Source organism: Camelus dromedarius, chromosome 5 (genome assembly GCF_036321535.1).
Source record: "Camelus dromedarius isolate mCamDro1 chromosome 5, mCamDro1.pat, whole genome shotgun sequence".
In the NCBI taxonomy this organism is placed as follows: domain Eukaryota; kingdom Metazoa; phylum Chordata; class Mammalia; order Artiodactyla; family Camelidae; genus Camelus; species Camelus dromedarius.
Genome location: NC_087440.1, coordinates 6,953,382 through 6,975,687, shown reverse-complemented (window position 1 = coordinate 6,975,687; position 22,306 = coordinate 6,953,382). Strand labels below are relative to the sequence as shown.

At 47.5% G+C, this 22,306-nt stretch overlaps 1 protein-coding gene across 3 annotated transcripts in view; it reads right to left on the bottom strand.

Moving 5' to 3' along the window:
- Nucleotides 1-22,306, bottom strand: part of RORA (RAR related orphan receptor A) — a 699,387-nt gene that overhangs the window by 389,511 nt on the left and 287,570 nt on the right. The window contains exon 2 of one of the 3 annotated variants that reach the window (XM_031452958.2): nt 14,999-15,130. The exons of 1 other annotated variant lie outside the window; for it this stretch is intronic. In XM_031452958.2, coding sequence (XP_031308818.1) covers nt 14,999-15,130 — 132 coding nt within the window. Of the gene's footprint in view, nt 1-14,998; nt 16,795-22,306 lie in introns of those variants that run through there. One more of the 3 variants, XM_031452957.2, reaches the window with a different exon arrangement.

Genomic DNA, 22,306 nt, shown 5'->3' with positions numbered 1-22,306 from the left:
CATAGGGTCATTCAAGATGAAGGAAGGGACTCCCTTCACATGTGAAAGCAGCTCAGTGCCTAAGAACTCTGCCGGCATGACGGCTGCTCATCCTCGAGAGTCCAGGCTGGGGGAAGCAACAGGGCTGCCTCAGACTCCATTCCTCGTTGGTTTACAGGCACAGGCAGGGCAGGGCAGAACGTACATGCCGCACGCGCTCAGCAAAGGCTAAGAGGAAAAACCGTGCTTTGTAGCGCTGGCTGATTTCTGTGTTGCAAAACCCCCCAATGAGGATGAGTTAGGTCCCTGAGCTGAAGGTGGGGGAAGCAGCACACCATCAGCCCCCCACCAGGCAGAAGGGTTTCCTTCTCTTCTCTAGCGGCCTGCAGAGTGCCCTGAATTGAGGGATACGCTCTTAAAAAAAAAAAAAAAAAGCACTGGTGAGGGAAAGTAGGCTAATCCAAAGCATTTTATGGAGGGGCTGAGTCCTGGCCGTCCCCTGTGGGCAACGGGGATCCATGCCGACCTCGCTGGCTGGGCCTTGCATCTCGGGGAACTCAGGCGGACTGATGTTCATCCACCCCAGGGTACCACCCCGAGGCCCAGCATTTGTATTCTGGAGGGTCCCAGGAGAAGACAGTGTAGCCTCTATCCTGAAGAGCAGATAATGTCACTGGGAGAGGCGGCTTATGACATACACTTCACGTGAAGCAAGCAAAACCCAGCTCCAGACCCTTCTTTTGCTGCAACTTTAGAGTAAGTCAGGTAACACTGTCTTCTCAGGGGCACGCTTGGCGTAGGTGACCATGAGCTACCATTTCTGCTGGCAGACTCGTGCAGGGGGCCCTATTGGCCTACTTGGCAAGAAGCTTCATATAAAATGGAATCATTCTGCCCAGTGTGAGTCAGGGCCCTGAGTCCTAGCTCCGCCTACTTTGCATCAGGCCTCCCTCAGTTTCTCTAGGCCCCCCGGCCCGGTATCTGGTACCCATCGTCAAAGCTCTGCTTTATTTTGAAATTCACCTGGCAAAACGATTATATATCACCAACTCTTTCCCGAAGTGCTATGCAACTCAGGGTAGCAAATCCAAAGACTCACCATTCAGAACGCACCATGCCCTGCCAACCTGAACTCACAGGTGCATGCACACAAAACAAAATAGACAGAAACGCGGCCGTTACTACAGGAATGATGTCCTGCCCAGGGATCGTGGATTTGGAATTATGCAAAAATACAAGAAGGCCAGTCTCAAAAGTTCACATAACTGATATAAATGAGGTCGTAACGAGTACACTATCTTCTAACATGTTAACATTTCCACGGCAGATTCCTGTTCCATTGACTTGATAAGCCCGCAGGGGTGCACTGTGCATTCATATGTTGTGATATATCAAGTGTCTTATTTGCTTTGAAAGATGGAAAGTCCATAGCAACCCTCCCTGGGTTGCTAGGATTTCCCTGGCACCATCATACTGAGTGTCCACTAATTCTGGACCTTAAGCTCAGTGTCTGGAACGGCATTTGTTTTGCCGGTGAGGGCCAGTTTCAAGACCAGTTACTTGGTGTCAAAGTCCTTTGCAACACTGCAAACAGAACTGCAGTCATGTATTTGGAAGCCAGTGACTATATCATTTGCATAACCACCCGCCCCAAGATTTCCCCTGGGTTTTACAAAGACCTCCTCTCTTACAAGGGTTACCTTTATGACTTGGACGTCTTTGCTGGGACAGACAGGAGCTTCAGGACATGGTGTGTGGAGTCAGACGTGTCTTTTCCCTAAATACTGATCTGCATGAGGGCTAAGGAACTTCCTCGTTGGGGGAGGTAGACTTGAACTTGAGTAACCCCAATGATTCAAGTAGGTATAGACAAATACGATGGTTTGAGGGGGAGAGCGGGGACAAAAGTCAGGGGGGGTGACAAATAAAGGTCACCGTGGGAGAACCTGGCAGGGCCAATGAGACTCAGCCCCAAGTGTGACAGCCAGGCGGGGTGATGTTTCAGACGGGGTGGATGTTCTTCACTATGGTGGCTGGTGTTTAAACCCACCCAGCTGCATGTACCTTGGGGAGGACAGAGTGATGTATGCTCTCTTAAATGCCAGAACACTTGGGGCTCAAACTCACTTCCTGAGGCAACGTGCTCACACACGAGCCCAGAGGAGGAAACCTTCCTCCTCACTTCAACAAAGGCTGCCATTCAACTGTCACGGTAACGAAAGAGTTGGAATGGGCTGGTGCCAGGCCAGCAATCAACCATGAGAAGGAGCAGAAAAATAAGGGTGGTGTGGTTTGGGGTGGGCAAGGCCAGTGTTGATGGCAACAGTGGAACCAGAATACCAAACGGAGTCCCGCGAGGAGCAGAAGCCCAGACTCATTCCTCAACACATGTAAGACATCACTTTGGCAACTCAAAGGAATGTTGATGTTGGGATGGGATGAGCTATGTAATGGACTTATTACCTGTACTCGCAGGTAAGGGCTTGAGGCTCTGATCTTAACTTTAATGAGATTCACTCATACCCCTGGGCTGGAAACACCGTGGTTACATAAGTTTACATCAGCCCCTCCTGTTTTTTTAACTGACATGCAGTCTTAGCCTGGTTATCATCTCTGATCTTGGACCACTTCCCTGAGCCACTGAGCAACCAAGTTCTTCCTCTGAAAGGCGGGGAGAAAAGTAAATTCACAGGTTTCCTCCAGAGCGGCCTGAGATTCCCTAATTTGCATTGTGATGTGAGTGCAAGGCACGATGATAAAAAATATAATTCTTCAGGCACGTCAAACATAGCTCATTAGATCAACTTTTTTTTTTCCTGTGTATGTGTTGTTTTTTTTTTAAAAACAGGGACCACTGTGCTTTCTTTCAAGTGACAAGCATTGTGACAGCTGCTCTATAAGGTATTCAATGGTTAATTAAGACACCAGTGTCATCACTGAGCTCTTTTGTATTTCGTAGAATTGCAATTGCTAAACAGATGAAAGTATGTCTGAGGCAATGGTGGTAGCATAACTATTCTTTCAATTAATAAATAGCTCTAAAAGTGAAGGAAGTGATAAAGGCCTCGAGAGCGTCTGTATCTGCCCCGGTTCTGTCAGGAAAATTAAACAGAGCACTGGTGATTGCCACTGCGGCTGTTTAAGAGATCCAAGCAAGTTGGGTCACCTGCGCTGAGCAGGTTGGAGTCTGTCTGGTTCTTGAGGCACCCCCTAGTGACACATCTGTATACCCTGGAGCATCCATTTCATCGCTGCAGAAAGGAATTGGGCCGAACTCACCTCTTTTTCTTCCTCCCGCATCCTCTCCGCCACTCTCCCCCTCCCCCCGCTGCCCTCCGCCAAAGAAGCCCTAAAATGTATTTTCAGACAAACATCAGGGAAGCGTTTATAAATATTTCAGAGGCGTTTCATAAATAAATAAGCAAATCTACAAAAAGACTTCCCCCTTTTTAATGAGCTCTCGGCTGTGGTACATGCCTTTTATTTGAGCATCATTAAAAGCAGTTGGGGAGATTTTCATACCGGATTCCCTTTCGGGGGTGGATCATAATATATGAAAAAGCCTGCGATGCAAGTCTGAAATGTGCAGCTTCGCCCCTGACAGATTAGGCCGCCCTAGCACAAGGGAATCGCTTTTACTCTTTAAAAAGTAAATACTAATCAATAGCAACTGTGCCGACAAAAACCTTCTGGCCGCCTAATTGCACCACAGCCACTCATAGACCCCAACAGAATTTTCCCCAAGACGTAGCAAAATTAACCACCAGGGGCTGAGCAAGTGAGTTATCACCATCTCTCTATTCAAATGTAATTAACATAACCCCACAACTGCCACACGTACCATTAAAGTACCATTTGTACGTGTAATTTCCAAACAGGGGTTGAAGGTCGTGCCCACATCAATCTTTTCAACCCGCTCATCTGCACAGGAAATCAAACTGGCAGGGAGGTGGTCCCGACCATCACAGGAAATCTCTTCCTCTCTGAAATCTTGTTTGTCGTTTCTCTTCTGCTGCTTTATGCCCTCTGTGGTCTCTCTGGCCATGTCAGAAATAGCTAGGCTGTGTCAGAGGCAAACAAGTGATTTAAGCTCTCTTAGCAAGCATTTCTGGTACCCAGCTCTGGGCTGATCCAGTGGCTGGATATGCAAAAATCTTACTTAACAATAGCTTGGGGATGAACGCTGTGGTCACTTGGGTTAATGATAACTAATATTTTCATCATACGTTAGGATTTTTAAAGGACCTGACCTACGTCTTTCATTCATTATCATCATTGGTGATTATAGTAGTAGCAGTGCAGTTTATCGAGTGCTTGGGCTAAAAACTTTAAGTATATATTTTATCATTTAATTCTCACAGCAACTTTATGAGTTAGGAATTATTACTCCTATCTTAAAATCAAGGAAGTTGAGGCTCAGAGAGTGTAATTAATGACTCCAAATGCTCCAAGCAGCTAGAATAAGGGAGCGCCAGGATCGGTACCCGATTTTCTGACTCTAAAGCTCATTCTGGATCCTTTAACCACTTTGGGAGAGAGGAATCACCATCACCACTGCCATCAGCAACTTCTGCATTTTACACATGTGGTAAATGGGGCACAGAGAGGTAAAGCAGCTTACTCAGGGTTACTCAGCATGGAAGAGTTTCAAAGGAGAGGGAAGAGCCAGTCATGGGGGTTAGTGGAATCTCCGACTCTCTAAACATACATCACAGCAGCCTTTTTGTCTTCTTCAAGGACCAATGGAAAGAGGAGCAGAAGAGTCCAGAGATATAGCCTATTCACCTGTATGAGAGGCATCTGTACAAGACATTCAGCCAGAGACATCCCCTCTCTGGGCTCAGGGACCTCAAGTATGTAACCATGAGTTAGATAAAAGCTCTCATAGTCCCTTCCAGAGCTACCACTTTAGGCTCATTGTGAGTTCTTTGAGCTAGAAATGTGGAAATCTAACATAGCATCATCTTCTCAAAACTCAACCTGTACTGTCCCTGTTAGAGCCCAGATAACCATATTGTCACAAAGCCATCGCTTTATAAAAGGAGGTGTGATGGGCTGAGGATGGCCACAGACAGCTTACTTTCAGGAGTAATCAGCCACTCCAGGAGCAAAAGGGGAAAGACAGTATATACTGCACTCTATCTAGATCCCCTGTGTAATTTAGCAAAGCTGCCCAATTTGTGAAGAGGTCTGTGCAAAGTCCCTGGGGTCAGCAACTCCAGTCAGAACTCAAGTCTTGTAATTCTTCAGTGACAAGTCTGTTGTCAGAATCCTTTTCTCAGGTGCGCTATGAATACAGAAGCAGCTTCTTGACTTCTTCCACTCAGAGATGCCTGGTTCTGGCCTCTGAGCCTGTGCCTGGGGAGACTGTTCAGAACTTCCCACTTCCACCGAGAAACACACAGGCCACATGCTCATGGGGCTTCTTTCCTGCCCCTGGCTCACCCTGGGCACGGGGTGCCTTCTGCAGTTGGGTTTATAGTTGTTCCATCCTGGGGAGGCCCCTGTGTAGGGACCACCATCAGTCCAGCTCTGAAGGGACCCTGGTGCCTGAGCTGTTTGTGTGTCAGGGGTTCAGGGGACCTTTGGTGTCCAGAGATCCTTGGCATCAATTTATTTCCATTTAAATATGTTTTCCCTTGATTCAGAATGAATTGAGAGAAGCAAAAATACTAATGAAAATGGAATGCAAATATCCCAGGCTCCTTTTTCTCCGAAATGCCCTATTTTCCCCCCTCCATGGTACTAATGTTTTAGAAATAGAAGGCACCTCTAGAGAGACAGGATAATACCAAATTTTTAAATCTGTAGAAAATGAGTACAGGGGTAGGCGGCACTATTAGTGCTACTAAAAATAAGCTTGGGGAAGCTACAATAAATGGAAAAACCAGAAGACTCATTCCTTTTTTAAAACTGTATTGAAAATCCTGTATGTTCAGAAGCCGTCTTCTCCAGAGATTCCAACAATAATACTTTGGATTCAGCATTCATTTCCATAGTGGGCTCTCTCCCATTTTGTTCCCCTCCCGGCCCTCCCACCACCACCGCCCCAGTGATGCAGGCTGGATGTCGAGCTTAATACCCATACAAGGCAGCGTGGTTCTGCCAACTGAGTACCGTGCCCGACGCCACAGCACTGGGGCCGGAATTATTTTCCTTTATTTCAATTTAATTATTTTTTTTTACAGAGAGTTCTAAGGTCACTGCAGACAGACCACCTCATGCTGGAGAGGAAGGATGTCCCCTTGGACTTGGATGTACTTCCCAGTCTGTTTTGTCCTCAGCGGACGCAGTTCCCCGCCCCTGGGACCTCTGCGGGAGGAGGGGTGGGGTGGGGTCTGCTGACACCACTGACCCCAGAGCAGGTCAAACCACGTCCCGAGACGTCACGTGAGCCATCGACCGCTCTGCTGGACTAGAATAATGACTGCAAATATTCAGACTGCAAGGACACGGGCTCCCAATATTCCACCAGCTTTGGGTTCTGCTCCAGATGCCAAGCTGGATGCATCTGCCAGCCTCAGCCACAGACTCCCAGCTGAGCTGTTCTGAGGCATCTGAGAATTTCTGGGAGTTTAACAGAAAAACAGAAAAAAAGAGGACTTTGCCAAGCCCCGAGTGCCAGGCGTCAATGCTCTGAGACCGGCTCCCTAGCACCTACGTTGGGCCAGCAGGAGAAGTCCAAGGGGGCAGTAATCCCAGGACCGAACTTTATTCCTGCGTCTCCATCTTCTCGAAAACTATGGCGATACTTAATCCTCACACACATAAAGCAATGGAGAAAGATGGGCTCAGAAGATCTGTAGCAAGAGAGTCACAGAATATTTATAAAGAGGGCACTTGTAAAGTGGCTGGTCTACTTCTCTCATTTCATAGACAAAAGCACAGAGGCCGAAGGTTCTGAACCGGCGTCCCCCACCCCCTTCCCCAGCACACGTGGGAGCTGGGGACAGCGCTCTGGCTGGCGGGGGGGTTCTGGCTTCTAAGTCAGAGTTCATACCACCACCCAGGGGCCCCTGTTGTGGTTTCTAGTTTGATTCCTGGAGCCGCCGGGAGAAAAGCAGCCTCGGGTGGGGCAGGATTGAAAGGCCAAGATTTTGAACACCTCTCGCTTTTTAACAAGACGATCTGGAATGTATTACCATTTTCCCCGTCTTTGTTTCAGTCCGGGCATTTCTGCCTCTTAAAAGCAGCCAATCCTTCACCATGGAGGTGACGCAGAACTCTACCAATAAAGTAAGCCTGAAAGCCCTCTGCTTCCCGCAGAAAAATCTATATGTGCCCTTCAGCCTCATAATTGAGTTGCAAAGGGGAAAAATAAAATTGTTTCCTAGCTGTGTGGAGCCATTCCACCCAACATGCCAATAAAAAGCAAGTGGTGTTTTTGTCCATGGGATGTCCAGGTTCAAAGTCAGATCTGTGAAGCTAAACAAGGGCTAGGTTATTACCAACAAACGATTACACTCCAGGTTGTATTGAGCAGAGAGAGGTTTGAACTCTTGAGACTAACTGGAAGGGTTCTGAAATGTCAGTGTTGACGTCCCCTGTCCAGATTCCCTGAATCACAGTGGAAACTAAGCCTGAATTTTAAAAAATGCAGCCATCCAGAAAGCCTCATGTCTGTCAGGAGATATGAATATTAATCCTGGGCAGGCAAGTCACTTAGCTATGCCATCAAATAAATAAGTAATGGCCAACTGCATTATATTTTTCTGAGACTTATGGGAAAGACTGAGTAAATAATAATACTCTATTTGTAGAGCACTTTAACTTGTAAAAATCCCTTTCCTCAACCTCAGTTCCCCCCCTGTAATATCTGTAAACAGGTGAACATCTCCTACCTCCAAACAACCCTGTGTAGTTAAGGTTAACAGTCCCATTTTAGAGATGGGAGCACTGAGGCTCAGAGAGGTTAGCTGGCTCATCTAATTTCACACAGCGAGAGAGCAACAAAAAAGGGACAAACCTAGACTGACTAGTTAAACAACCAATTCTCTCTCCACGGAATCACAATGTTTCTATCCTGGTACATGCACAATGCTTTTGAAGGTTAAAACCAGCGACACTATAATAGCTAATTAAATTCATCTCCATCCTGTCACTCATGTCACTATTTAGCAGTCCATGCTCCTCTCCACAGACATAAATCATCCTTGTGTGACCTCAGCTAGCTCCGGAAGCACCTGGCTGCGTCTGATTCAGTGATGGATGGATGAAGCGGCTGGACCAGTCCTGCAGCATACCCTCTGCTCCCAAGGCCATTTACACAGTCAGGGCCAAGAACATGGGACCAACCCAGGCTTCCATCACGTTTGGTCTGTTGATTTTATTTGTAGACAAAATACATGGCTGTCTTCCTGTTGTGATTTGCAGGTTCTTAGCAGAAAACGCCTCTTCTTCAATCTTCTTCTATCCCTTCCCCTAAGGTTTTAAATCCCTTGGATGGGGATTTAAACATAATCATTCTACGACGAGAGACAGGTTTAAAGTGCAAATATATTAAAGAATCAATTCAGGGCAATGGACTCATTCGCTAATGCATAAGTAAAACACTAAGCAATTCTTTTTGGAAGCAAGAGGGGCTGAGACACCAGAGGAGGGTCTCAGGCAACTGATGTGGGCAAAGGTCACAGAGGTGGGTATGGGGCAGAATGAGTGTGCTAGGAGCCTCAAAACAGTCCACTGACCGCATCGTTTTGCTGAAGGCAATGCCATTAAACGTTCTAGGCTCTAGAGAAGTGATTTGAGGTTATGTTCATAGGTTTGATTTTTTTTAAAAAGAATTTAAGCAGCTTTATGAGATAAAACTAGATACCATAAAATCCAAACACTGCAAGCGTACAATTCAATGATTTTTAGTAAACTTGCCTAGTAGTATAACCATCACCAGAATCCAGTTTTCGAAACAAGTTTAATTTGAAGAAGTAATACGTTGAAAAGGCCACACTCCTTTCCTATATCACAAGAAGTATTTCTTTTTGTCCTTTGGACTCAAGCATTTATTCTTATGAGTACCTGCCTCCCTTGGGCCCCACTGTCACACTGCATCAAGGCAGCCATGCTTTGGAAGATCTGACTCCTTTCCCTGGCTTCTGCCTGCTGGGATCTGGAGTGAGCTCAGAGCCCAGTCACCCAGGACTCAGACTTAAGGAGGGGCCCCTGGTCCACCATCACTTCCACCGCCTCCACACCCACAGCTTGGAAAGTTACAGAGAGCCCTTGGTCACACCTCCAGCCTCCAGAACCAGAACATGCATGTGGTCAGCCCCTCCACCCCAGCTTACTACACCCACTCCTCCTGGGAGAGCCTGAAGGAAATTGGCCAGCATCTTGGCATTCCCTTCTGGTTGCCAAGCCCCCTCGTTGTTTTTGCACTTAGAGACCGTTGGCACAATTCCTTCCCACCCCGCTACCCCCCTTCCCCAGCCACCATGTGACAGGCCACACTCTTCCTTTATCTCAGGGGACCAAATCAATGACTTACCCCATTCCAGGTCTTTCTGTTTCACTGCGAGTCAAGCACAAGACAGAAAGCCAGCCCTATGTTAAGGCAAACGCTAAAACAAAAACACTGCTGTGCTCTGCGGGCATTTGTGTGTCCTGGAATGAATTTTCCAGCAGACATGGGTAAAGAAGGAGTACGAGCAAATATTTGGTTAAGTATAGAACCCACTTAAACACCGTAGATTTACTGTTTAGGTTCAAAGTAACAGTTGTGGAGTGGGAGTCTATCAAAGGGAGTCTGAACAAAAGGTATGTTTGCCTTTCCACATGCTGTTCTCCCTTTTGACAATCCTCTTTCCACCTATCTGTCCTTCCATCTCATCGCTCTACCAACCCAAACAACTGACCGCGTCTTCTTCCCATGTCACTGCTTCCCACTTAGGCTGGTAGATCAGATGTTTCTGTTTGGTATCATACTTCCACATTGTGAGTCTTATAGGAAGGGGACCCAGTCTTCTTCAACCCAGGTGTCTAACACTACACTCAGCATGTAAAAGACACTCAAAGGACGATCTGTACTCCACTGACGACAAAAGGACCGTGAAAACAAACAGGGGCTCCCACGCAGAGCAAATATTTCCTTCTGCAGGCAGCTGTGCTAATTCGCCAGACTTTACATGACCAGGGAACAATTTGTGATCAGTTGTTGAACTAAGAAATTGTTCTGGACTCAAGCAGCACCAAATGTAAATGGCGACGCTGGACTGCAAGAGAAAGGGCTGCAGGCTTTGGGGCAGGGGCTTGCCCACTGAGACCACCAGGGGAATGCAGCCTCCTAGCGAAAGAGAACACGTTGACAACTTTACAGCTGCGATATGTTAGGTTAAGGCAACCACTCCCCCCTACAAACATCTACAGTCAGAGCTGTACCCACAACAAGAAATATAAAGATGTGCTTCCTATCTGTGGCTTATGGAACGTCTTCGCGATTTGAATGTCGTCTGTAACATCCACTATTGTATCCCCAATGCTTAGCACAGCACCCAGAACGCAGAAAACACTTAGTAAATACTTGTGATGTGAATGAATATTTCATAGTCTGGCTGGCTTCTTTCCCCATAAAATGTGCATATTTTTTCCCCTTTGTGCTCTAAAAACACAAGTGTCCTGGAATGAATTTTCCAGCGAACATCTCATTCATCTGGGACGTGATCCATGAACATGATTAACAAATGGGAAATAAGCCAGCCTGTGCAAACCAAGGCCTGGGAGTCCCACCATTTAGAAAATAAGTGCCATGAAGACTCGGAATCTCAGGCATCCTAAAGTGAGTGTCCACCTTCTGAAGGACCCTGGAAATGTGAGAGGACTCTGCGAGATGGTGGGACATCCAGAAAGAAGCAGGATGAAGGGGACATAAGGGGACTAATGCTTCCGTTGGCACCTACTCTGAGCCACGGATCTGGTACTCGCATCTCTTATTTCAGTAATGATAACAGAACCTACCTGATGGTTACGGCCATTGTGACTTTACTACTGAGGAGGGAAGGATCAGAGAGACTGCGTATCATACCCAAGGTCACCCAGCTAGGAAGTGGCCACGTCAGAACTTGAACACAGACCTATGTAACTCTAAGGCTAATGCTCTCCCCAGTCCACCATGTATCTGACACTAGCATCCCTCTGGATTTGGAGACCCACAGGGCAGGGACCAGTCTTACTCATCGCTGTAGCCTGCTCTCCTCACAGTGGACCAGAAGATGCGCTAACACGTTTCCTGAGCTGCATCCCAGATCACAAGTACTGACACTTCTCGACCAAGAAGCAGTCTGACCATAGCCCAGCCGTCCCCTGAGGGAGGACACACACCTTCACAGCGCTGGCCCTGGAGGAAGTACCCAGGCAGCACTGATTTTACTGGTGGAGCACAGGCTTCTCTGCAGAGATGCGTCCTTACTGTTACAAGGACCTTTGCAACTCAGCCTATGCAGCAATAACCCAGGGGGCTTGCAGAGTTCCTTCTGGAGCTTTGAATGGCAGCATTCAATGTCTCCTCCCTATGGCTACCCTGGCTGCCCAGCACAGACAATGCAGAGCCTCCCAGGTCTGTGTTCAGTCTGCCCTTAAAAAAAAAATTATTTATTTAAAAAATTTTGCTGGGGGGGGGGGCATAATGAGGTTTATTTATTTATTTTTAATGGAGGTACCGGGGATTGAACCCAGGACCTTGTAAATGCTAAGCATGGGCTCTACCACTGAGCCACAGCCCCCAGGCTTCCTTTATTCAAGGTTGGAGGATGGTTCTGAGTGGCAGGTTTGGTCTAGGCTGCCAGAGTTCAGCATCAGGAAGCCCAGGTTCTAGTCCCCGTTTCACCACTGGTGGGGGGAGGGGGTCTAGCAGGGGAGGGTTGGCTGCTGGGGAAATCACTCGTCCTCCCTGCCCTTAGCTCCTCATCTGTAAGACTTGACAGATAATTTCTGAGCACTGTAGAACTTTCTATGACAATGAAAAAACTCTACTTTCTGCACTGCCTGACATAGTAGTCACTAGCCACCTGTATCTGTCTATCTATACACACACACACACACACACACACACACAAAGTACTGGAAAGACAGTGTGATTCAGGAACTGAAAACTTAACTTAACATGATTTAAATTAATTTAGGTTTAAATTTAAATAGCTGCAGGTGTCTACTGGCTCCCTATTGGACAGAGAAGCAAGAAAACTTCAGCTCTGAGCAGCAGAGAGGGAAGCAGCTTAAGGTAGCTTAAGAGTTCCGGCTCACATGGATGTGGGTTCAAATCCCATTCTGTAATTTACCAGCTACCCGATGTAGCCCAAGACATTTAACTTCTTGAAGACTTGGTTTCTTCTTTTATAAAATGGAGACAGTAATGGCTTCCGTACAAACGTGCTGTGAAAACTGAATGAGATCACGCTCGGAGTGTCCTGACTATCACATGAAGCGAAGGGTGTGTGTGGGGGGTTCTTTCTCTGATTAATCCATTATTTCATTCACCGAGACATCTCCATTCCAGTGGAAGGAGAGAGAGGTTTAATATCCACCGGGTGGGGCACTGGGGGAGGGGAGGGGAGGGAGGTGCCGGGGAAGGATCGGCACTTTTGCTACTTCACATTTTTCCCAGGGCCGTCCCTGGATGTGTTGTTTGACTGATTGGGTCAAATTACACAAGATCTTGCTAGATATTCAGATTCCCTCAGATGTATCTGTGTTGTGTAATCTTCCCGGCCTTGTAAAGGAACAGCCCTGACTGGCCAGAGATATTACAGGCGGCCTCTTCACTGAGATTTACGGTGCACGAGAAGGAAGGGAAGGGTCCTCGACATCCTATGGCAAGCGCGTCAACCGTCTGAAACCTCAGGGCGACACTTTCTGCGCTACACGGCTGTTATTTTCTAGGTGGAGTAATTAACCAGCGACCTGCCCCCAGGACCAAGGCAAAAGCTGTCGAGGAGAACGTCAGTCTCCAACTCCTTTTGCCCCCAAAGATACCAACCATGACGAATCTGGATCCCCTCCATCTTAATAAATAGCTTCCTATCCATTAGACCCTTGCAAACATCATTTAAATCAGTGGGAGGATATGAACAAACCCCAATGCCCAGGCTACATATACCACATTCGTTTGAGCACCAAGAGTTTCGAGGGAGCGATCTGGGTGGAAACTCCGGAGTTAAGTGCACGGGGAGCCCTGATCTCTATCAAATGCTCAAAGCCTCATCAGATCATGCTGATGTTCCATTCAGCGCACGCTGCTTACGGCGACTAGAATGTTTCTCAACCAACATGCTCTTTAATAAAGTCTAATTTGGGGCATTTCCACATTGTTAGTGTTGACAGGGAAATTCCCCACTGAATTGGTGAGGGGAGGGGCTGGCGCTTGAAGAAGTATTAAGATTCCGGAGCCCAAAAACCGTCACCAGAAGAGCTGCTTCGACAGCTTCTGCGTGCTGCCACCTGGTGGGGCCTGTCCCCAGCTTGATCACTGCTCCTCTCTCGTGGGCTCCCGCCGCCTCCCCCAAAGAGATGTAATTTAGGGAAATGTCATGCATTTTTTTCAATCCAATTTACTGGTGCCTTCCACATTGATCAGACTTCCCTCTCCTTTTTCCTCCCATCTGGTTAATATAATTATTGCTTTCACATGGTGAAGCCATTTTACGTAATAGCTTTGTTTGTTACTATGGTTACAAGTTAGGCAGTACTTTGGAATATAAATCTATCATCTCCCGAAAGCAGTCTTCCCTTTGTCAAAGTGCAGCCCTCACGCGTATCAGAAAGCAAGCTGGGGGTGGTGGCATTGGTTTTCTGTCTTAGGGAAAGTGGCCTTTTGTGGCCAAATTGTATCCTCCGAGCCTGGTGTAGGCACTCCTTGGAAACTGCTGGCTGCTGGCCTACCTTCGTCCCCGGGTATAGTAGGCACCCTTAAAGAGAATTATCTGGGAGAAAGACTGCAAAGTCGACTGTCCAGCAAAGCTGCCAGGCCAGAGCCCTCCCGTCTCATGGCTGGAGTAGTTACTGGACTGTTTACTCTTGGCTGATTTATTTCTCAGCTAAAGGCAAGGGCTGAGAACATAATCTCTTAGGAGTTAAATTTCTTTGGGTGTAATCCCTTCCTCTCACACATCTGAAGCATCACCCCTTATTTCCTGATGGAAATGGAGTTATAATCTCCCTTTAGAAAAATGGCAAAAGTTCAGAGCTGGGTGCAATCCGCCACCCTCAAGTGACAAAGCGTGACCGTGTCTCTGCTGTGACAGCGCTTCACACCCAGCTGAATCAGACGCGGCCCTCGGAGTGCAGACGCCGTCTGGCCTGTGAAGTGGGGCTTTCCTCCCGGCCTCGGTCGGCGATAACCGCGAACCCTGGAGAGGGCTGAGGGGTTACCGCCCCGTCCACGTGCGGACCCCGATCTAATCCTCGCGACAACGCCAGGAGGCGTGCGTCGCCACCAGCCGGCATCACTCTCATCTTAACGGAGGAGGAAATGGAGGCTCGGAAGGATTAAGTACTGCCCCCAAATCACACTACTCATCAGTGGCTAAGCCTGGACTCCTCATTTTTGGCTCCAAGTTCTGCTTCCCTTCTAGGGAGCCTTTGCTGCCAACTCAACAGAGGCTCCCTTTCCAGCTTCAAACAGCAGGGACAGACCAGGAGAAAAGAAAGAACAGGGACTATCAACGCTGCCCCCAAGGCCTTCATTCAACCAAACAGAACCAGCTCTAACCATCTTCCCCCCTCTGTGGGAGAAAGTTACTGCTCTGGTAGCGCGCTGGTGAATTTCCAGTGGCTACTCATTAGCTAGCCGTGTCATTCAAATTTATTATCCCTGAACAAGAACATACTTATTTACATCACTCACATGGCAGGATAATTTGCAGTTATATAATTTCACAGCAATTATGACCGGAATTGCCAGGTAGAAGGAAACCAGGCACTTTGGCGGTGCCTGTTTACCAACAAGCGGCGACCTTGGAATCGCCCAGTGATGACATGAGTAGCCGAGGCCTTGGAGGAGAGAGAGGTGGTTCATCGTGAGGGACTTTACCTTTGCGTTCCCCAATGACAGAAAAGGCAGGAACCTTGGAGATACCAGGGGTATTTTTTTCTTCGTCGTCTTCTGGCGGGCGAGGATGCCGTTCTGCAGGTTTATCCTGTTTGTGGGCGTGTCTGGGGTGCTCTGGTGACAGGGAGGGGGCAGAAAGAGATGTGTGAGCTTCAGCGAAGGGTGCAAGCGCTGAGCTGTGCCGGGCTCGTCTCCTCGTCTGTTGAGCCAGGGCACAGGAGGCAATTACTGCCTTGTAAAGCGGCGGGCGAGGAAGCTCGGAGAACCTACGCTTGGGCTGATGGGCACAGGAGTCACGGGGCTGAGTGACTGCCTGGTCACCTGCTGTATGGGACCAAAAGAACCTAAGTTGGAGAAAGGAGGCCACAGGGAGAGGAGCTGGTGGATTCCATACACCACGGATGCTATGAAAAGGCATGCAGCTCATGTGACACAGACTGGGCATGCGTCACCCCTCTCCTCTCCCGCAGAAAACAAACATGATCCCAGGGCTGGTTTTCTTGGCAACAGTGTCCTCCCTGTCCCTTTCTCTGCATCCCCTGTTCTTAAGTTGCTCTTACTGTTTGTTTTCACTGGCTGTCGCCGGCATGGGGAGGAGAAACCCATGCGATGTGATGGTTCTCAGCCCTCCCGATGGTTCTTAGCTGGGCTCACGGAGACTAAAGGAAGCACTGGCTCTTAGAACTGCAAGGGGCCCCTCATCTAACAGATAAGAAACCCGGGGCCCAGAAGCAGAGAGCACGAGGGCCAAAGGCACGCAGTGGATAAATGGCGGGGCCAAGCCCGGAACACGCACCCGCCACCTCCACGTGGTTTTTCCACAATGCAGCTCCATCGTGAGGGAGGAGCTGTTGCAGCTGTCAAATTGAGACGAGGCTAATATAAATAATAGCCGGATGGGGAGTGCCTCTGCGCCTGTCAGGAGCGCTGCTCTGGGATCACTCTTTTCTTTGCCTTTTAAAACCACCTTGCACAAAAACCCCTGTATCAAATCCTTTCAGTGGTCCTTCTGGCCTGAAAGGCCTCCTACCACGAGATAAAGAGAACCCCGCCGTCCGCAGTGATTCCCCCTTCTCCCCCGGCTGCTAGGAGGAGGCGGAGAGCCACGTTCTGGGCGTATCTGTCCCAGCTCTCCTCGGGGAGGGGGGTTTCACTTTAGTTTTCTCTCCCTCTCTTTGGCCTGGCACCTGCTTTTACACTAGGCAAATTTGCGTTGGTCTTTTTCTACCCGTGTCTTCATTATAAAATTCTGGACGGCGGCGGGGCTAGCCCCAGTCGTAAACACAAGCCAGGGCTGCTCTTTACATCTTGGGGTTCAACCCCGCAGGAACCGAAGTGTTACAGAATTTATAGCCTCGTTGGGAAGGGCCCCGCCCCCCCCCCCCGGGCTATCTGCATACAGCGTGCAAGGGAGGGCAGGCTCAGTTTCAGTGAAAAGAATGGTAGGCGGAAGACGCGGGCTCCCTGTACCAGCCAGACGCATCATCTTGCGCCATGACCCATAATATCCAGGACAGTCAGATGCAGAATCAAGGCTTCTGGAGGCCCTGGAAGCTGTGCAGTTGCAGGAGAGAACTGTAACAATTTGAGACGCGTTTGGTAACCGCAAAGGAAAGCAGCTGACACTTCCCGGATGGCGGCAGCGTGCCCGCGCCCCTTTGCTGGGTGCGGGACCTAGCTAGCTGGCTGTCTAGCATTTTATCATCAACTTCTGTCATCTTTCTAGTTAAATTGTTTCTAATTTTTCTCTAAAAGTGACATCATCGTATTTACTCTTACAGATAAGGAAGCAAAGTTTCAGAATTAGGATTTTCCAGGTCAAATAATAAGCAGACACGGGAGTTGAATGCATCCCCATTTGTATCTGACGCTCACAGTTTCTTCTGTCTTATCACCCCCACGTCCTCAGTCACTGTCACCTGGAGCTGTGAAGGGTGGAGCACCCATTTTCACCAAGCTTTCCCAGCACCCAGGTTGGACTTCCAGAAAGAAAAGTGTGGGGGCTACAGGTGTGCAGGGTGCGAAAGACCCACCTAACCGGGGGAGAAGCCCGCAGTTAATCACGGACTATTACAATAGCTATTTTTCATCCTTCAAAATGAAACAGTAATGACACGATTGTTATACAATTGGCAGATCCTCAAGGACGCCAAAGGTCAAGATGGATTTTATTAAAATTTTTACTTTGTGAAACTTCTTTGCTTGCGTTGATGGTTTAGATAAGCGTGTTCATAGGTCTCGCCTTTATATAGGTTTTGGCATCCTGGGGTGACACGCTGTTACGTTCAATCAGGGATGCAGGACACTTCAGAGCAGTGCTTCTCTGGGATTAACCTTATTTCAAGGAAGAGTCCTGAAGCACTGAAGGCCTGGACTGGGACTTGGGGTTCATCCGTGCTGGACCAGAATATTTCAGGCTCAAACCCCAGTCCTGATCCTACCTCAGAGCCTTTCAGGAGCCTACGTTATTCCCCAGTGTTACGGAGCTCAGCACATAAAGCAGTTAATTTCTTCATCTATTTAGAGAGAAATGGGTGATCACACAAACAAACAAGAAACCCAGAGCTCCTGGCTCACGTATGCCTACCCTGTGCCCCTGTCATTCCGTCCTAGGAATAAATCCAACGGAAATCCATCCTGCTGCCCACTCAAGGATGTGTATGTACCACAACATCCATAAATTCGCTACTCATAACAACCCGAAAGCAGAAACCCTCCCAATTCCACCAATAATTGAATGGACACATTCTGACATATTTCTACCATGAAATATACACAGCAGTGAACGAGAAAGACCTGTTTGAGGCACCCCCGCGGATGAATTTCACACACATAATGTGAGGAAAAAGAAGGCACACACCAGAGCATGAGTCCACTTACATGAAGTTCAAAATATATGCAAAAAATTCATCGGGGGTGCTAGAAGTCCAAACAGTGGTCACCTCTGAGGAGGGCTGTGACAGGCAAGGTCACGGGGTGGCTTTGGGGATGGTGCCACCACTCCGGTTTTTTTTTTTTTCACGTTGGTCGAGGTTATTTGATGTGGTCCCACAAAAATTCATTGAGTTGTACAAATACGATTTGTGCACATTTCTGGATATGTGTTATACTTCAAATAAAAGTTAAAGAAGAAGATCAGGGTTCAGTTCCCAGCTCTGCCACTGACCGTGTGACATGTGGAATTCACTTTTCCTTTATGTTACAGCCTTTTCATCTGAGAAATCAGCGTACTACAACCCACTTATGGAGATGTTGTAAGAACAGAATAAGAGGCTGCACATAAAACAGCCAGCCATGAACCTGACAAGCGGTAGCTGCTCGGTAGCATTCATTAGATAAATGGCTTTAATAGAAAATTATTGAATATATGTAAAACTAAACAGAATGGTACAACCCCCCCCCATGGATATCACCTAGTTTCAATACTTATCAACTTACAGCCCATCTTGTTTTACCTAAATCTGTCTCCCCACCCATTAAAAAATAAAAGTACATTTTAAAGACATGTATTTTATCTACATATATATACACATCAGTTGGCATTTCTAAAAAAAATAACTGTTTTTAAAAACATAATCACAATATCATTAAATACCGCTACAATTATTGCTGCTAATTAACTCAAACATGATTGCCTCAAACGTGTCTTTTTATAACTGGCTTGCTCAAATCAACCCCAACAATATACAGGGATGTGATTTGGTTTTTTTTCAATCTTAGTTTCATTCAATCTCTCAACAGATCACAAGGGCAATGGGCAGAGAGACTGCCTAGGACATCTGTCCATCAATCACAGAATCCTTTTTGTGGAGGAAAAGAACGGTGCTGTCATGAAGTCTCCTAAAAACAGCCCAGATTTCCGTCTACAGCCCTCTTCTGAATTCTTTACATCCATGGATGGCGGCTGTCACCGTCAAAGCTAGATCTAACACAGTGAAGGAAAGACACTCCAACACAGGACTGCGAATACAAATGGGAAACCAGCTCCTACTGTCACACAATACACAGAAGAAATCGTAAACGGACATTCCTGGAAGACAGAAAGGGGGTGGCGCCTGGTCTCAACTCTTCAGAGGAAACAAGGGTTTTGAGCTCCTCTAATGAACACATCACCCACATCAGGGTGGAAGCCTCAGGTTGTGTCATCTCCCTCTGCTCGTCGACTTTCATCCTTGTTGCCTTATCTCCACCCTGGATGCCGTCCTCTGAGGTCTGAGCAAAGGCAGGATCAAAGGCCCAACCGGGGTTTTGCCTCGTGTTGGTTCTTTAAAAAAAAAATAGATGGTCTCCTGGACCGCGTGCATCAGGAGGGTCCTCCTTTCAAGGAGGCATCTTACTGTATTTTATGAAATAGCCAGCTCATGTTCCTGTCTCCTCCAACTAAATCATGAGTGCCCTGAGAAGAGGGCTCTCATTTCATTCATCTGTGCATTCCCTACCCCAGCACGGTGCCTGGCACATCGTAGGCCCCCAAGCAAACGTGTGTAGGCTTAATTGGTGAACAAAGTGAGCAGAGCCCATGGGAAAAGCTCCGTACCAGGAGCTGGAGCCCTGTAGTCTGGCCTTAGCTCTGCCTCTGAGCCATTGGGTGACCCAAGGCGAGCCACTAGCTTCCATGGCCTTCCAGTAATTTCTAGGATCTCTTCCAACTCTCAAAAGAGAGTCCCCAGTTCTAAAATGCATTTACTTTACTTACTACTCTGCTGTATTGAGCCGTCTATTAATTCACATCTGAAGACTATTTGCTGGGCAAAGCTTGGATACCTTTCAGACACCCCACAGCAATGCAACTCTGTCTTGCTGGTTGCTCCACAGCTTCCCTGCCTATCGTGCTCCTGCCACAAACCAATGCTAACAATCCCACCCAGGATGGCCGGGAGGAACCCTCCCGCCTAACTCACCCTCCGGCATGCCACGTGCTAGATGTGGTTCAGCTAAGTTGCTCTGGAGGCCTCGGTGAACAGGCACCAAAAATGCTACTCTTTCCCCCTTAGACCACGTCTGGCTCTGCTGTAAAACAGAGTTGTGACGGCTGACCATTATTCAGGGCGGGCACAGGGCACTGTGTCACAGGAAGGGTCAGCCTACTGAACTCCTACCAAGTAGGGGAAACCCACTGAGGCACCTTCCTCTCTCCTGCCACCCACCCCACACTCCCTGTGTGCTACCCCATTCCAGAAGACAACTGTGGCTCATCGCTCGCTGGCAGCTCACCTCCCGAAAGGGTTTAGCTAACGATTTCTCTGAGGCTTAAGGTGTGACCAGTTACGGGTGCTGGGGAAGTGAAAGGGAGGCATTCATTTCTGCTTATTCCATTCTTGTTCACTCGTTCAAAATTAAACACAAGTGGAAGGTGTAGTCTCTAAATTATAAAAAAAAAAAACCACGATTTCATTGAACCAGTACTTTATATATGCTCATGATATAAAAATACCTATTGGAATAAAGAACTCTAAAGTTACCACACACTCTCCACATACTAGACACCTTGTAAATTACAGCACCTCTATTTTTTTCCTTTATTTTTAAGTGAGTCTATTTCTTACATGTCTCTAATCATACTTTACCTACCACGTTTTATTAAATCCTATTTTATTTTTAGTAGAATATAAATTCTATTCTATTCTGTTCTCTTCTGTTCCGTTCTAATTCCAATGGAACAGGATACATACAGCTTTATTATATATGGTTGCATTTTTCACTTACTGAAGTGGAGAGTTACATTTTGAGAGGGAACTCTTAATAACAGGAAGCATCTAAGAGACAAAGGAATGAATGTTTTGTGGTAGGGACAGGCTGTTAAGGCAGAGGGTCGTTCCTGGCTTCTCTCCTTGCTGGCCCTCTTCGCTAGCCACGCACGGGGCTGGTCAATGTACAAACCCAGGAATCAACAAAGGCACGTCTGGGACAATAAAGAAACTGGAAGAAACAAAATCTGGTGGTTTCAGATCCAACTCTAACTCTTGTTAGCTCCTGGACAAGTCACTCATTGATTCATTCAGATTCCTAAAAGCACAAATACGCAATGAAATTAATTAGTGAGTCACTAATACACAGGGTGGTGGTAAAGAAGGAACCAGCTAATGTTGTAAAAATACTTTGTAAACTCTAATGATCGGAGAGATACAAAGAGTGATTATTGGTGAGACACGTTAACCTTTTTAAGCATTCACAGGTGAGCTAACCATTGAGAACGCTGCTCCGTATCACATCTTGGCAGGTGGAGCCCATCTGCAGCCACTATTGTAGAAAACTCAATAGCATTTTTTGAGAGTTGTCATATACATATGACTATATATGTATAACTGAATCGCTTTGCTGTACACCTGACACTAACATTGTAAGTCAACACTTCAAGAAAAAAAAGTTTTTTAAGTTTTCATTTTTTTAAACGATGGAACCTTCAGACTATCCATTCTCTTCAAATAGGACTGACTTCCAACGACGCATTTTAAATGCTCCCACACTCAAGTCTACAGGAGTCTGCTGGTCCAGCAAGGCCACCCAAGAGATGTCAAGAGTTACACACACTGTCAGGGGCCACAAAGCGCGGGTCTGCTTCCCTGCACCTCCCAGAGCCCGTGGCCCAACACCACCGTGTCTGTTGGGCCCAGGCAGAAGGAGCCTGGCCCTGCAGGGACCAGTTATCCTCAGCGGGGAGTTAGGCCATCCCCAGAGAGGACCACATGGAGTTTTGGCCCACCTGTTCCACATCTCAGGAGAAGCACTCCACACTGGCTGGGGCAGCGACCAGTGGGCTGGCCATCGGAGCTGGAACACTACGCTTCTCTGGGCCTCAGTTTCCTCAGCAGGAATATGAAGGGGTAAGACTTGATGTGTGTCAGGATCCCTTCTCGCTCAAAATGCAGGAACCTGTAAATTCTTACTCATTTTTGTGTGCTGCTCAGAGCCCAGTGGTGCCTGCAGTAATGTAAGTTCTTAGTGACGTTTGTTGAATGAATGAGCAGTGACTAAGCAGATGGAAACTCTGGGCTTACCACGAATGGAAACACAATGATCAGGGAATTCTGCTCTAACTCATCGCATGGTGTCAAGTGATGACCAAAAATGCTTAAGCCATATCCGGCCTGCATGGTCCGACACATGGCGGCACCAGGATGGAGCATACTGAACTGGAGCTGGAACACTCAGGACAGAAGGCTGCCCTACCAGGGACCAGGAAACACGGCACTGGGGCCTGGAAAAGGCAGTATTTCAGGCAGGAACAGATCTGTGCTTTTGGAGGCCTCTCAACATCTGCATTTCTTATAGCTTGTGTGGGTGGTGACA